The sequence below is a fragment of the Lagopus leucura genome, unplaced genomic scaffold (assembly GCF_019238085.1).
Source record: "Lagopus leucura isolate 7727_CA_CO unplaced genomic scaffold, USGS_WTPT01 Super-Scaffold_100002, whole genome shotgun sequence".
In the NCBI taxonomy this organism is placed as follows: Eukaryota; Metazoa; Chordata; class Aves; order Galliformes; family Phasianidae; genus Lagopus; species Lagopus leucura.
The window spans coordinates 84,336,588-84,349,859 of record NW_024962263.1 but is presented as its reverse complement, the minus strand read 5'-3'; the positions used below and the strand labels follow the sequence as shown (position 1 = coordinate 84,349,859).

The following is a 13,272-nucleotide window of genomic DNA, read 5'->3' as shown; positions in this document are numbered from 1 at the left end:
GGCTGCATTATTTCTGATGTTTTATTCTATTAAGAAGAAATTAATTTTATATCCATTTCAGGATGCCATTGGCTTTCTTGGCCCCCTTGGCACACTGCAGGCTGTGTTCAGCCAGCTGACAATGCGCAGCTTTTCAGCCACTCTGCCCCAAGTCTGCAGTGATGCATGGGGTTGTAGTGACCAAATTGCAGGACCTGGCACTTGGTCCTGTTAAAGCTCGTGCAACTGACCTCACTCCATCGATGTAGCCTAAAGTATGGGATCAAATTGTGAAGCTGGTTGTTAGGATAAAAGCCTTAATTCTTTCAGTATTTAGTATCCAAAAAAATGAAATAAAATTGCAGTCGTTGGCCCCATCATTTTTTGAGACATGGCAGTAGAAGAGAGACTGCAACCACAAAGATAACATGAGCACTAAAGTTGATTGCAGCCTATCAATACCTGAAGGGAACCTACACCCAGGAGGGGAGTAAACTCTTCAAAAGGGCTGACAACAGCAGGACTAGGGGAAATGGATCCAAGTTGAAGGAGGGAAGATTTAGGTTGGATGTTAGGGGGAAGTTCTTTACTAGGAGAGTGGTTAGGCCCTGGAACGGGCTGCCCAGGGAGGTTGTGGATGCCCCGTCCTTGGACATGTTTAAGGCCAGGTTGGAGGGGTCCTGGGCAACCTGATCTGAATGTGTATGTTTGGTGGCCCTGCTAGGCAGGGGGGTTGGAACTACATGATCCTTGAGGTCCCTTCCAACCTGGGTGATTCTGTGATTCTGTGATTCTGTGACTGCAGCTCACAGGACAGTGCATGCTCTCCTGTTATCCCAGTGAGGGCACAGGTGGCTCAGCCCAGCTGGTGTACAACTGCGTTACAGGCTCCGCAGGCAGTGTTTAGAACTGTGGATCATTCCATAGCCGTTTTCAAAGTCTAAGGAATATATAGGTCTAAGGAATATATAGGTTCTGTGGTCTCCTGACTGTGGCTTAATTTTACTTTTTATGGCGGCTTATAAAATGCGATTCTTAACAATTATTTTTAAGAGACATATCTCTTTTAGTACGTATGCATTCTTTGTCTTACAACGGGTCTTAGGAACCGAGGTCAGTATGAACTCCTTTTAGGGTGTCGGGGCACAGTGACACTAATGGCAGCCCGGGCGGAGGGCACGGAGGGCACGGACAGCCGGACTGCCAGGCAAAGCCGAGTACTCCGCAGGAGAGCCGGAAACCCGCGCGAGTGCGGAGGGCGGGGGGAAGGGAGGAGAGCGAGCTGCGCATGCGCTGCCCTACGGCCGCCATTCAGCTGTTGGTCGGCACGCGACCCCCCGCCCTCGCGCGCACCGTATGACGTTGCTGAGGAAGAAGCTGCCGTGTCGGAGGCGGCAGATTCGCCATAATCCGCCGCTTGGCCTATCTCACCCCCCACCGTCTCCATCGATCAAAACATAGATATATTTTTATAAGGAGGAGCGGCACGGCACATGTGAAGCCCAGCTGGTGCGAAAGTGCTCTTTTCTATGTTTTTTTTTTCTTTCTGTTGTTTGTTTGTTGTTGACAAGGCCGCCGCGCTTCGCTTCCAGCCAGCTCTCCCGCTGCCCCTCAGCCCCAACCCCGCCGCGGTTATGGAGGCTGTGGCTGCAGGTGAGCGGCGCCGAGCCGGGGAGGGCGGCGGAGCGCGCGCGGAGCAGTTAGCGCTGAGGCAGGGGAGAAGTAGTTCCGGCCAGCGTGCTGCGTCATCGCCATCCGCGCGCGAAGTAGTTCCCTCAGCAGGAGCGGCCGTTGTTGAGCGCTCAGTACGGCGGGGGTGGCGGGAGGAGGGAGGAGGGGCGTCGTGTCCCGCTGGGCTGCGCGGCATGCGGTGCCTGCAGCGGGAGTGAGAGCGGCCGCGGTGCCGGGCTAGCGGTGTCCGCCTTGTTGCGTGAATGGTTAAAACCGGGAGCTTCTGCTGCGCTGTCAGCCCAGCCCCTTGTGTGCCGTATTTTCGCCTGGCTTTCATGGCGATTAACATGAAAATAAAATTACGCAGACGGGACTGCCCTGATAATGTGTACGTGCTGTTTCACAGCGCCTTGTTTCTTGTAGTACGAGCTGGTGACGTTGCAATGATTTAACATCGTATTCCTCTACACTGAAGTGTGGCTCTTGGTTATCATTCACTGAGATGATTCCCAGACCTCCCCTCCCATTCAGGAGGAAAGAGGTACTGTCACAAATCCATGGGGCTGGATAGGATCCACTCAGGAGTGCTGATGATTGTGGAGCTGCTTTCCACTGTCTGTCAGCGCTCCTGGTCAGCCAGAGAGGGCTTAGAGGACTGGAGACTTGCTAATGTGAGAGCTGTCTACAAGAAGGGTCATAAGGATGATCTAGGGAACTTCAGACCTGTCAGCCTGACCTCAGTGCCGGAGAGGTTATGGAACAGATTGTCTTGACTGTGACAATGCAGCTGGTGTGGGACAACCAGAGGATCAGGCCCAGCCAGCACAAGTTCATGAAAGGCAGATCCTGCTTGACCGACCTGAAATCCTTCTATGACCAGGTGGCCTGCCTAGAATGAGGGAAAGGCTGTGGGTGTAGTCCACCTACACTTTAGTAAAGCCTTTGAATCTGTTTCCCACTATATTCTCCTGGAGAAGCTGGCAGCCCATGGCTTAGACAGGTACACCCTGATGGGTAAAGAACTGGCTGGATGGCCAGGCCCAGAAAGTGGCAGTGACTGGAGTTAAATCCAGCTGGTGACAGGTCATGAATGCTGTTCCTCAGAGGTCAGTATTGGGCCCATCCTGTTTAATATCTTCATTGACAATCTGGACAAAGGGATTGAGTCACCAACATTAAATTTGCAGATTAAATCAAGTTGGGAGGAAGTGTCAGTCTGCTTGAGGAAAGGAGGGACCTGTATAAGTTGGATTGATGATCTGAGGCCACTCATGTAAGCTTTAACAAGACCAAGTCTCAGGTCCCTTGCTTTGGTCACACAGACTTGGGGCTGACTGGCTGAAAAGCTGTGCAGAGGTGAAGTATCTGAGGGTGTTGTCAGCTGGCTGAACAAAGCATGCAGTGTGCCAAGGAGGCCAAGAAGGCCAATGGCATCCTGACTTGTGGCAGAAATAGTGCAGCCAGCAGGAGCGGGGAGGTGATGGTCCCTCTGTACTCAGCTCCTGTGAGGTCTCACCTCAAGTGCTATGTTCAGTTTTGGAGTGTCTGAGGGAACTGGGGTGGCTTAGTCTGGAGAAGAGGACAGTCAAGGAAAACGTTATTACCCTCTACAACTCTCTGAGAGGAAGTTGTGGTGAGATGGGAGTTGGCCTGTTTTCCCAGGTAAGAGCGATAGGGCAAAAGGTAATGGCCTCAAGTAGTGCCAGGGAAGGCTCAGGTTGGGTATTTGGATGGATTTCTCCTCTGAAAGAATGGCTGTTCATTGGAACAGGCTTCCTGGGGAGGTGGTGGGGTCACCGTCCCTGGAGGTGTTCAAGAAACATGGAGATGTGTCACTGGGAGACATGGTTTAGTGGGCATGGTGGTGATGGGCTGATGGTTGGATTTGATGATCTTAAGGTCTTTTCCAACCTTAATGATTCTATCAGGTGTGCTCCAGACGTCAGGTTCAGAGCCTTGCAGCCAGAGCCACCCGTATGATTTTGTTACGTCTGGTGCTGCAGCTTAAGGATTTTTGTGGTGACTGCTGTAGTGTTGCATTTATCCACATGAGGGCGATGTTACAACACTGAAAAGGCGAAGTCTTCATGTGAGCGTAGGAACCTCTGCTTTTTTAATGATGGAGAAGCTTTTTTTTTTTTTTTCTTTCCTTTTGATAAATTGATTATTGTCAAGTTCTGCTGTAAAGCTAATTTCCTTACTTTGTCAGGCTTTTCATTTAAAACCATTTGTAGAGAAGGCTTTTTTTGTTGGCCTGAACTAGTTATTAGCACACCAATTTTAATCCAGTTCCAAAGTTCGTGTATTCATTAAAGTATGCAGGCAGTATCTTTTGAAGAACTTCTACAAGTGCTTCTGTAAAGTTACATCAATCTAGTGTGAGTAAGAGGAAAAAAGACAGACTTATCTGTCTTCCTTAGCTAAGCACCAATATTCTTAAGCACCAATTAATTAAGCAACAGAGGTCAGCTTTCTTTTGCCAATGGACTGCAAATCCCGTGCCTTTGGTACTGTGAGAGTGGAAGGATGCGCTTCAGATAGAGGAGGGAGATGAAGGCCTGGTGCCTTTTCCTTCCTGGGCTGGCTTAATCACATGGCATGATGCAGGTTCTGCTTTCTGGTGATGAGTTAGACAACTCCAAAGCAAGTCCATGCACTGTGGAATACTTAGTATTTGTGAATTTTCAAAGGTACTGTCTTCTGTTGATGAAAGAATAAAAGATTTGAATGCTGTAGCAACAGCATTACACAATTTGAATTGTGTTAAGGGCTGCATTTGTGTGGTGTCCTATCACTATCCGCCTTCCAGTGTGATGCTTTTAAGTATTCTTCATGCTGCTTTCAAGATTTAACTTTTTAGAATGCTTTTTGTTGCTTGTTTTTCTTTTATTAAAGATGCTTTTAATCTTCATGTAGTTCACATCGCTAAACACAAGCATTTGGCTTTTTGTCACTTCTGTAAAGGATTTTTGAGTAGTACTTGAGTCATTATTGCAGAACAAGTCTCAAGTAGGGTCCCATCGAATGTGGTCCTGTTTTACTTCTGATAATGTCAAGAACTGCTCTCTCATTATTTCTCTGATTATATGCTGGGTGAAGTAGGCGCTGATGGTGTCCAAACATTTAATGTTGTCATTGTGTTCTGACCTGACATTTAAGCAGTTTGCATAAGGGTAATTGAAACCTAAATTGTGTTGTTGTTTGTGTCTCTGTAACATCTCCTTCAGTGTCAGTCGTTCTTACTCTTGTGCTCAGGCTGTTGCTGACATGTCCCAATGCTCCTCTGTGTACAGGGTGAGTGTTTCAGTCTTCTGAGATTCTGCTGCTTTTTGGCAAAGTCTCATAATCGGATTTGGCCCTAAGCTTCCCCTAACAGGCAGCACTGCCTCACAAATTGTGCATCCTGCTTTGTTTCCTCTCTGCTTCATATTTTGCATTATCCCACTGGTGTTAGAACAGTATTTTTCAGAACCTTGTTTGGATGCCTATCAGTCAACGGCCTTTTTATGGCTCAGCATTCTGGTTCTGACACCTTATTAGGCTCGTTGAGTTATTGTAGTAGCGTGCAGGTTATTTTTTGAGGCAGCTACAAAGAAATGAGAAACAAGAAGAGTGGTTCGTCTCAACTCTGTGCTCTTTGTTGTCTCCCGTTGTTTCTGTCTCACCTTTCATTTGAAAACAGTCTTTATGATTTATCACTTCAGGGTGAGTCACGTTGATCTGCGTGGTGTGTCACACCTGCCACGCACCCTTAACATCTTCAGCTCAAAAACTTTTCCATAACCCCCTACGTTTTGATTGAGCCCATTGGAGCCCGTCACTTCTTGGTGTTTTATCCTTGACTTGTCGCGTTCCCTTAGGCATAGATGGAGCTATCAGCACAGCTCACAGCAGTTGTGTTCTAAACGGTTGACAGCACCAACTTAAGTTGTGCCTTTTTACCCAGGTTTTGTTTTCTCTGTTATAATATATTCGCTTTGTATCATTTGTAGATGAAGCTTGTTTCTTACCTAGAAACTCCAACACACTCATTGTAATTTACTCCGAAACCCTGCTCCTCTCTGTAGCATCTGGGAAACTCATAGAAGTGTTTAACCCAGGAAAGTAAGCTTGAGGTCTTTTTTAAAAAAGATACTGAATGGATATCATTAGGTTTTATTTAAAATAGTATTAATTGGAATCGATTTTAGTGTGATTTAATTTTTTCCAAGAATGTCAGCATTTCCACAACTTTTTCTCTTAGGCCAAAATGAGAAACGTTTGCGGTGTTTACCAGTCAGTTCCAGGGGCAGTTAGCAGCTCAGTTCAACTAACATTAGTCCAGTTAGCAGCCATGGGCTGGGACGGGGATGATGAGGTGCTCCTTCTGTTTACACTGCCCGTGTCCTACCGCGTTGTCTCAGTGGTCACCCTGTGCAGGCGAACTCAAAACGAACCGTTGCTGACACGATTCACATTCAGGTGAAAGAAGCCCTGCAGTAGCGTTCTGTTCTCTCTCGGCCTGCTGCTTCTGCTGCAGTTATTTCCTTAGTTCTGAACATAGGTGCTGTTGGGCTGAGCTGCTGTGAGCCGTTGGCAGAGGGAGTTATTGGGATGCTGCTGCTCTCGTGTTAGCAAGTGATGGGAGATTGATTTATGTATTCCTAATGAGTACGATGCTTTTGGCTTCAGATATGCTCTATTTCACCCCGTGGTTTTCGATGAATCAAAACATTGAAAACAGCAGGATACAGATTCATTGATTTTTTTTTTTTTATTTTTTTCAACTCTATCAAATGAAGAGAAATAAAATTATTGTATACCAATGCCTTTATTAAAATGATAACTAAAATGCTATAAGGTGAAGGAAGAGGTCTAGAGAATAAATTTGTGGCAAAACACAGCTTTTTTTGAGGCTAAAATGTATGTAATCAAAACTTAGGTTCATTGAGAGATTCTTTTTTAGGATAGAAAAATGCAGCTGACAGTTATTTACATTTTACTGAAATGATGAAGTAGTAGGGATCACTTGCAGATATTTAGGGTGTGCACTCATGCATTTCAGACTGTTTTTTTTTTCTTTTTGAAACAGAATAAAGTAGATTTTGGTTTTAAAAAGTGCCATTTCAGTGAAGCAGTAATAATCAGAGATACATCCTAATGTGTTTTGAAGAATTTTTCATTTCTGAAATAGTTCTGGAAAATGGGGAAAAAAATCCCTAACATGAACAGACAAATCAGACCTGAAGGCTGGGAGAAATGCTGTTAATGTATTTGACTTTAGGGTGGAATATTGTAACTCCTTGTAACATAGAAGCTGATTCCTCTGTGTGTCGTTCAAACTGATTTTCTTACTGAGAAGTAATTCTGCCTGTCAGACACAAATTATTGCCTTTTTGTATGTTGCTCTTCTGTGAACTATTATTTCATAGAATCACAGAATGGCCTGGGTTGAAAAGGACCTCAATGATCATCTCGTTTCAACCCCCTGCTATGTGCAGGTCGCCAACCACCAGACCAGGCTGCCCAGAGCCACATCCAGCCTGGCCTTGAATGCCTCCAAGGATGGGGCATCCACAGCCTCCTTGGGCAACCTGTTCCAGTGTGTCACCACCCTCTGTGTGAAAAACGTCCTCCTAATATCTAACCTAAACCTCCCATCTCAGTTTACAAGATTTGAATGTTTCTACCTAAAGGAAAAGTCTTGTTTATTTGTTCTTGAACACTGTAAGAATGAACACGTGCTCAGCTTTTGTGTAGGAAGAGTTCTTTACTGACCACAGTACATTTATTGGCAGAACTGTGCCCACCTTCTGGTATGATAGGTACTATTATTTTTATTGCATTTGAAACTTGAACAAAAACTCTTGTATTTTCTCAGTAATTCCCATGTTAGTGTATAATTATGTTGTTTCATGTTATAATGAATATTTAACTCATTTGAATAAAGACAGCTTGTGGCTAGTAGTGCTGCGATTGAGTGCTTGCAGGTTTGAAGAAGGACAAGACAGTGAGCAGGTCAGGTACTGAAATAGCACAACCATCTGTTTTTGATAAGCTTGTTGGGCTGTGATTAGTGCAGTGCTTTGCTGGTAGATGAAGCTACAGTTGGCTTCTGATTTTATTGTACCATTTGCGTTAGGTAATTGCAGGCATTTCTATGCTATTAGGTATATTTTTTTGTTTTTACAGTAGTAAGAAATTGTTTTAGGGACATTTGGAAATTATTGCTGAGTTTTAAGCAGGCTGTTATCCCTGGGTATAATCTTGTCATCCAGTAGTTGAAGGGAACTTATAAACAGGAGGGGGAATGACTGTTTACAAGGGTGGATATTGATAGGACAAGGGGGAATGGTTTTAAACTGCTGTTGCCTTGCACACACACTCTGTTCTCCCCTCTCTGCTGCTCCTGGATCACATGTCAGTCCCATCCCAGTGTCTGGAGCCAACAAGCCTCACCACTCTATATTGGCAGGCACCATGGCCTGGAACATCCAGCCCCAGTCTGATTGCAGGCACTGCACCAGATCCATTTTTGCTGGTCCCTCCAGTAGCTGGCACTTGAATATGAGGAGCAGACAGTGGGATTACATAGAAAGATTATTGTGTTGGGATTTAATGAGAAATAGGACAGACTGCAGTGGTCAGGCACAGGGTATGGTCAGTTCCTTATTTACCATTTTCCATTCCTCCTCAAACTCCTTCCTCTACAAATTCCTTCATCTGTTTTACATTGTCCCACAGCCCCTCTCAAATCTTGTTTCTCCTTTTCCTTTCTTACGAAGTCCAGGTAGGTTTCTCCAAATCTGTGCCTGCTTTTTCTTGGTAGCACAGCAGTAGCTAACTTTTCATCATCTGTGCTGTGCACAGAATCCTAGAACCTTTTGAGTTGGAATGGACCTTAAAGGTCATCTGATCCAACTCCTCTGCAAGGAACAGGGACACCTACAGCTAGATTGAGTTGCTCAGAGCCCCATCCAGCCTGACCTTGAGTGTCTCTAGGGATGAGGCATCCACCACATCTGGGCAACCTGTTCCTGTGCCTCACTACCCTTATTGTAAAAAACTTTTTCCTTATATTCAGTCTAAAAAAGATTTCTTGAGAAAACAAAAGGTGTCTTGTGATGTCACTTGGTTTTTAATGCTGGAAATAATGTGGAGTTGGACTAGATAACCTTTAAAGGTCCATTCTAACTCAAACAATTCTGTGATTCTTTGATCCTATGAAATAAAGGTGTGTTTCTGTACTTAATGTGAGGTAAAGCGTACTTGAATCTTCTGCCAGGATTCCATGACAGCACTTGGTGGCTGTACAGTGTAATATCCCAATGAAGCCTGTGCTTGATAGCTTTAGTTCTGGCCTGTACAAATGTCATGAAAGCTGGGTGCTTAGTTTGCCTTTATGATTGTTAGCTGAGAGTGAGTGCTGATGGATTCAAATCAGGGGAGAAGCAAAGTTCTTTTATCTGCAAAGAAAAATGTTTGGGTATTAAATGTAAGTTAAGGTGAATAATTGAATCTTGAAAATGCATAGTGAGGAGCAGGGAGAGAGGAAAGTCTGGTAGGCTGGAAGGTGCTGGAGTGAGAAAGGGATTTATTAAAATCATACAATGGCTTGGGTTGGAAGGGACATCAGGTGTCATCAAGCTCCAGCCCCCCTGCCACAGGCAGGGTTGCCAGCCTTCACATTTAATACTAGCAGGAGATGAGGGTTAAAAAAAAAAAAAAAAAAAAAAAAAAAAAAAAGGTAGTAGGTATTACTACAACTCAAGAGACCAGAGAGTTACTAAACTGAGAATAAAGTTTGTATTACATGTGCTGAAGGTGGGAAGAAATCTGTTATGTACATTATACCTATTTATTTGGATTACTAATAAGTCTATAATACAATAAATGCTTAATTGCCATGAAAGAAACCAGCAAAAAGCCTGAGGCCAAAAAACTTCCAGTCTCAGGATGTAATACAAGTTTACTTGCAGAACATTATCGGGTGTTTGAAGCAGAGTTTGTTTTATCTTTAAGTTCAGATTGAAACAAGTAGTTATGTAAATTCTAAACCACACTGCTGTGTATTTTAGGAAGGTTGAGCAGGAGCACAAGTATTTGTACAAGCAACTTGGTTATTCCACAGGCCAGGGGGTGTCAGGTGAACTTTTATTTTTGTATTTAACCATGGAGTTCATAGAATCACTAAGGTTGGAAAAGAACTCTGAGATCGTGCAGTCCAACCATCCGCTTATCACCAGTACTCTCATTAAACCATGGCACTCAGTACATCTGCATGTTTCTTGAACACCTCCAGGGACAGTGGCTCAACCATCTCCCTGTGCAGGCCATGCCAGTGCCCGGCATCCAACCTGAACCTCCTCCAGCTCAGCTTAAGGGCATTCCCTCCTGTTCCTTTTAACTGTTGGAGAGCTTCAAAGGTGATTATAAAGTGCTGTCTGTATTGAATAGCTGCTCAAAAGTTTTGGATGCATTAGAATGATTTATGACATATAAACACAGCTGGATAATCTCTCTTTTGTTTACTTTCTTTGTGTTTCTCATGAAAACAGTTATTTAAAAGCAAAACAGAATCCAGCCCCCAGCATGTCCTTAGTGCTATAGGGAAGTTTGTGGCTTGTTACAACGAACTCTTTCTTAGTTTTTGACTCATGGTGATAAAAAATACATATATTCTATAAATAATTCTACTTTCAGTAATGTTTCTAATGTGAATGGTCCCTCCTGCAGGTTTACAGAGAAGCAGAACAGATGCTTTTAAACTTTGAGAAGGGAGTTGGGAATGAGGGAGCTTGTTTCCCAGTCTGCACCCCATTTGTCTTCAGCGATCTGTTGGTTAATCTCCCTCTGTGCACATGCTCAGTATAAAGAACTACTTTTGTCTAATTAAGAAGTACCCTGAGATCTTTGGAATAATGGAAAAAAATATTGAAGTGTTTTCACTTACGTTATAGCTTAATTTGCTACTTCTAATTTAAGAAAAATGAAACTGGTAACATTTATTTCAATATACACAGAGTTTATATGAGCAAACTGAAGGTAATGAATTAGCACAAAGCAAGCTTATTAGGTGGAATGTTTCAGATTGGTGTTGGCTGAAACTACTCTTGTTTGCTTACCTGCATACTTGATTAATATTTCTTTCATTATCTGCATATTTAATTGATGTCTAATTAATTGCTCTGTTGATTTCCCACATAATTAATTATCCACTACTTAATCATTGATTCCCTGCATAGTTAATTGACTTTCTGCTTATTTGATTTTTACACTTAATTGACTGTAATTCATTACTCTATTGCTATACCACCTAATTAGCAACCGGTTAATTGGTTATCATTTGCTTGTTTTAATCTAATTGTTTAGGCCCGTGATCAGCGCAGCTTATCCTCTGCTTTCTGACCTCCTTTTCCAGTCATGGTGCATAAAAGCATTTCTTCCTCTATTCTGTTTCAATCTCACTTCTAAGCAGAGCACTGATAACAGCTGTTGAGGGGAGAGACAAAAACAGCCTGAACTTCCAGGGAACACAGCTGGCAGTCAGGAAGCAGAAACAGTGGCAAATAAAGCCTCAAAAGAGAAGTGTCCACTGCATTGTGGAATTTCAGTGTTCAGGTGTGGTTAAGCTGTTTATTAGATAATCACAGGTTTTGTGCTGGGAATATTAAACATGCATTTAGGAGAATCGTCATCCATTGGGTTAATGACAAGGTTTTTAATAGAAGAATAATGCTAAATAACAGAGCAGAACTGATTCACAGGAACGTTTGCATTATAAACTTAGTACAATCAAAATGAGAAAGCGTGTGCGCTCAAGACAGCAGAATGGCTGAGAAGGAGCCTTGCCGTGCTCATAAGACCATCGTGGGTCTAATATACATTTTACATTGCTGCTCGTGTGTGTAGGATATGGTATATTTGTACAACAGGAATAGTTTGTGGGCTGTTTTTCAGAGCTGTGTTAAGAAATGGAGGCGTGTGACGCCTTTTAGTTTTGAGGTGTTTGTACCATTTCTAAAGATTATGTTGTTTTTGTTACAACAAGTGTAAATGAGTGCCAGCTTTGCTATTCTTAACATTCAAAAGCTTTTTCTTGAGTGGTGTGAACCACACTGTGTGTCACAAAGAGAGGATAATAAGGTTGCATAGGACTAGTGATCTTTGCTTTTGTTATTAGCTCTGAAATACAGCTTTCCTGTTCTCTTGCCTCCCTGATTCATCCCAAAGTTGATAGAAGATCACTGTATTTTTGTGTTTATTGGCTAACCTGAGTTTTAGTTTGTACCCCAAATAGCATTGGCTGCTCCAGCTTGCTTTCAATGAAGGCATGTCCTTGTTTTCCTTGTTTTCCTTAGGGGGACAGAGGGAGAGGAGAAAATGAAAGCAATGTATGGGTCGGGGCTTACTGTACATAGCTGAGGAACCAGTGTGCCTGAGATTGGCTCCTGGCTGTTGGGGGTTTCTTTAGAAACAGAAGGAAGCAGTGACTTCAAAAGTCAAAGCATCACAGCAAATTTCATTTTAAAACATTGACCAATATACATTTCAGTGACATTCTTCATTTACTGCTGCTTCATAAGTTTTCACTGTTTTGTCTGGTGTTATTTTGGAGAACTAAATGAATTTTTCGTCGAACTTGTATGTCAAAGTATATCAAATCTTGATATTTCTCTTGGTGTCACATGTAATTAATGCTGACTCTGCCTGCAACGTGATGTTTTGCCTTGAGTATAAAACTTCTTTTTCCTTTTCCTTCCTTAAATTTTCCACCTTTTCCTCCCTGGTTTTCTCCATGTAGGTTGGTGACTCAAGATGAGGTCTGATATTTTTCCAAATTTGAAAGAAAACATGTCTGTGTAGCTATAAAGTGAATGGGAAGGAGAGAGGAAGACACTACGCTTGCATAGCTGTAATAGGATGCAAGACTTTGTGGTGTAGAGCACTGCAGATGTTCTGACCTTCCTCTCCACTCTTTTATTAGCGGCAGAGCCACAGCTGAAGATAATTGGTAATGAGCTCAATGAGTAAAGGAAAAAATGGTGTAACAAAACATACATTTGGTATCAAAAGCCTTTATTTTCTAACAGACATTTCTAACTATTTGTGTTTCCAGTACTTAAATAGGTGATTAGAGAATTAGATTTGTGCCTAGGTGAGGTAAGTTCTAAGGTTGAATACACTTGAAAAGTAAAGGAAAGAACAGTGAGGTCCATGACCAGAGAAGCTGAGCTTCTCTATATTGCAGAGCTACTCTGTGAAGGATAAAATGTTTTGGGTTTGTACCAGTGGAATCAAATCTGGGCAATGACTTCATGTCTTAAACAATTTTCTGTTTTTCAAATGTTTGTAAAAATGTGAAATTGTGGCATTGTGTAAGGCTGGAAGTGGGGAAAAAAATGACTTCATCTATCCTGTTTCCATTCAGAGTAGCAGAATGGCTTGGATTGGAAGGGACCTCAAAGATGACCTAGCTCCATCCACCTTGCTGCTAGCAGGGTTGCCATCCACCAGATCAGGTTGCTCAGGGGCCATCCAACCTGGCCTTGAACACCTCAGGGATGAAGCACTTTTCTTAGGTTTTAGTCAGAAGTTTTTTGGCCTGTGAGAATCTGGGTAGAAGTTGTACCATTTCTTAAA

General features: G+C 43.0%; 1 protein-coding gene across 2 annotated transcripts in view; it reads left to right on the top strand.

Moving 5' to 3' along the window:
- The first annotated feature begins 1,340 nt into the window (after positions 1 to 1,340).
- ZFAT (zinc finger and AT-hook domain containing) overlaps positions 1,341 to 13,272 on the top strand; it is an 81,890-nt gene continuing 69,958 nt past the window's right edge. The window contains exon 1 of one of the 2 annotated variants that reach the window (XM_042869977.1): positions 1,341 to 1,488. Coding sequence is in view for 1 of the 2 variants with exons in the window: in XM_042869975.1 (XP_042725909.1) it covers positions 1,509 to 1,632 (124 nt within the window). In the remaining variant the exon portion in view is untranslated. Of the gene's footprint in view, positions 1,633 to 13,272 lie in introns of both variants that reach the window. The other variant, XM_042869975.1, reaches the window with a different exon arrangement.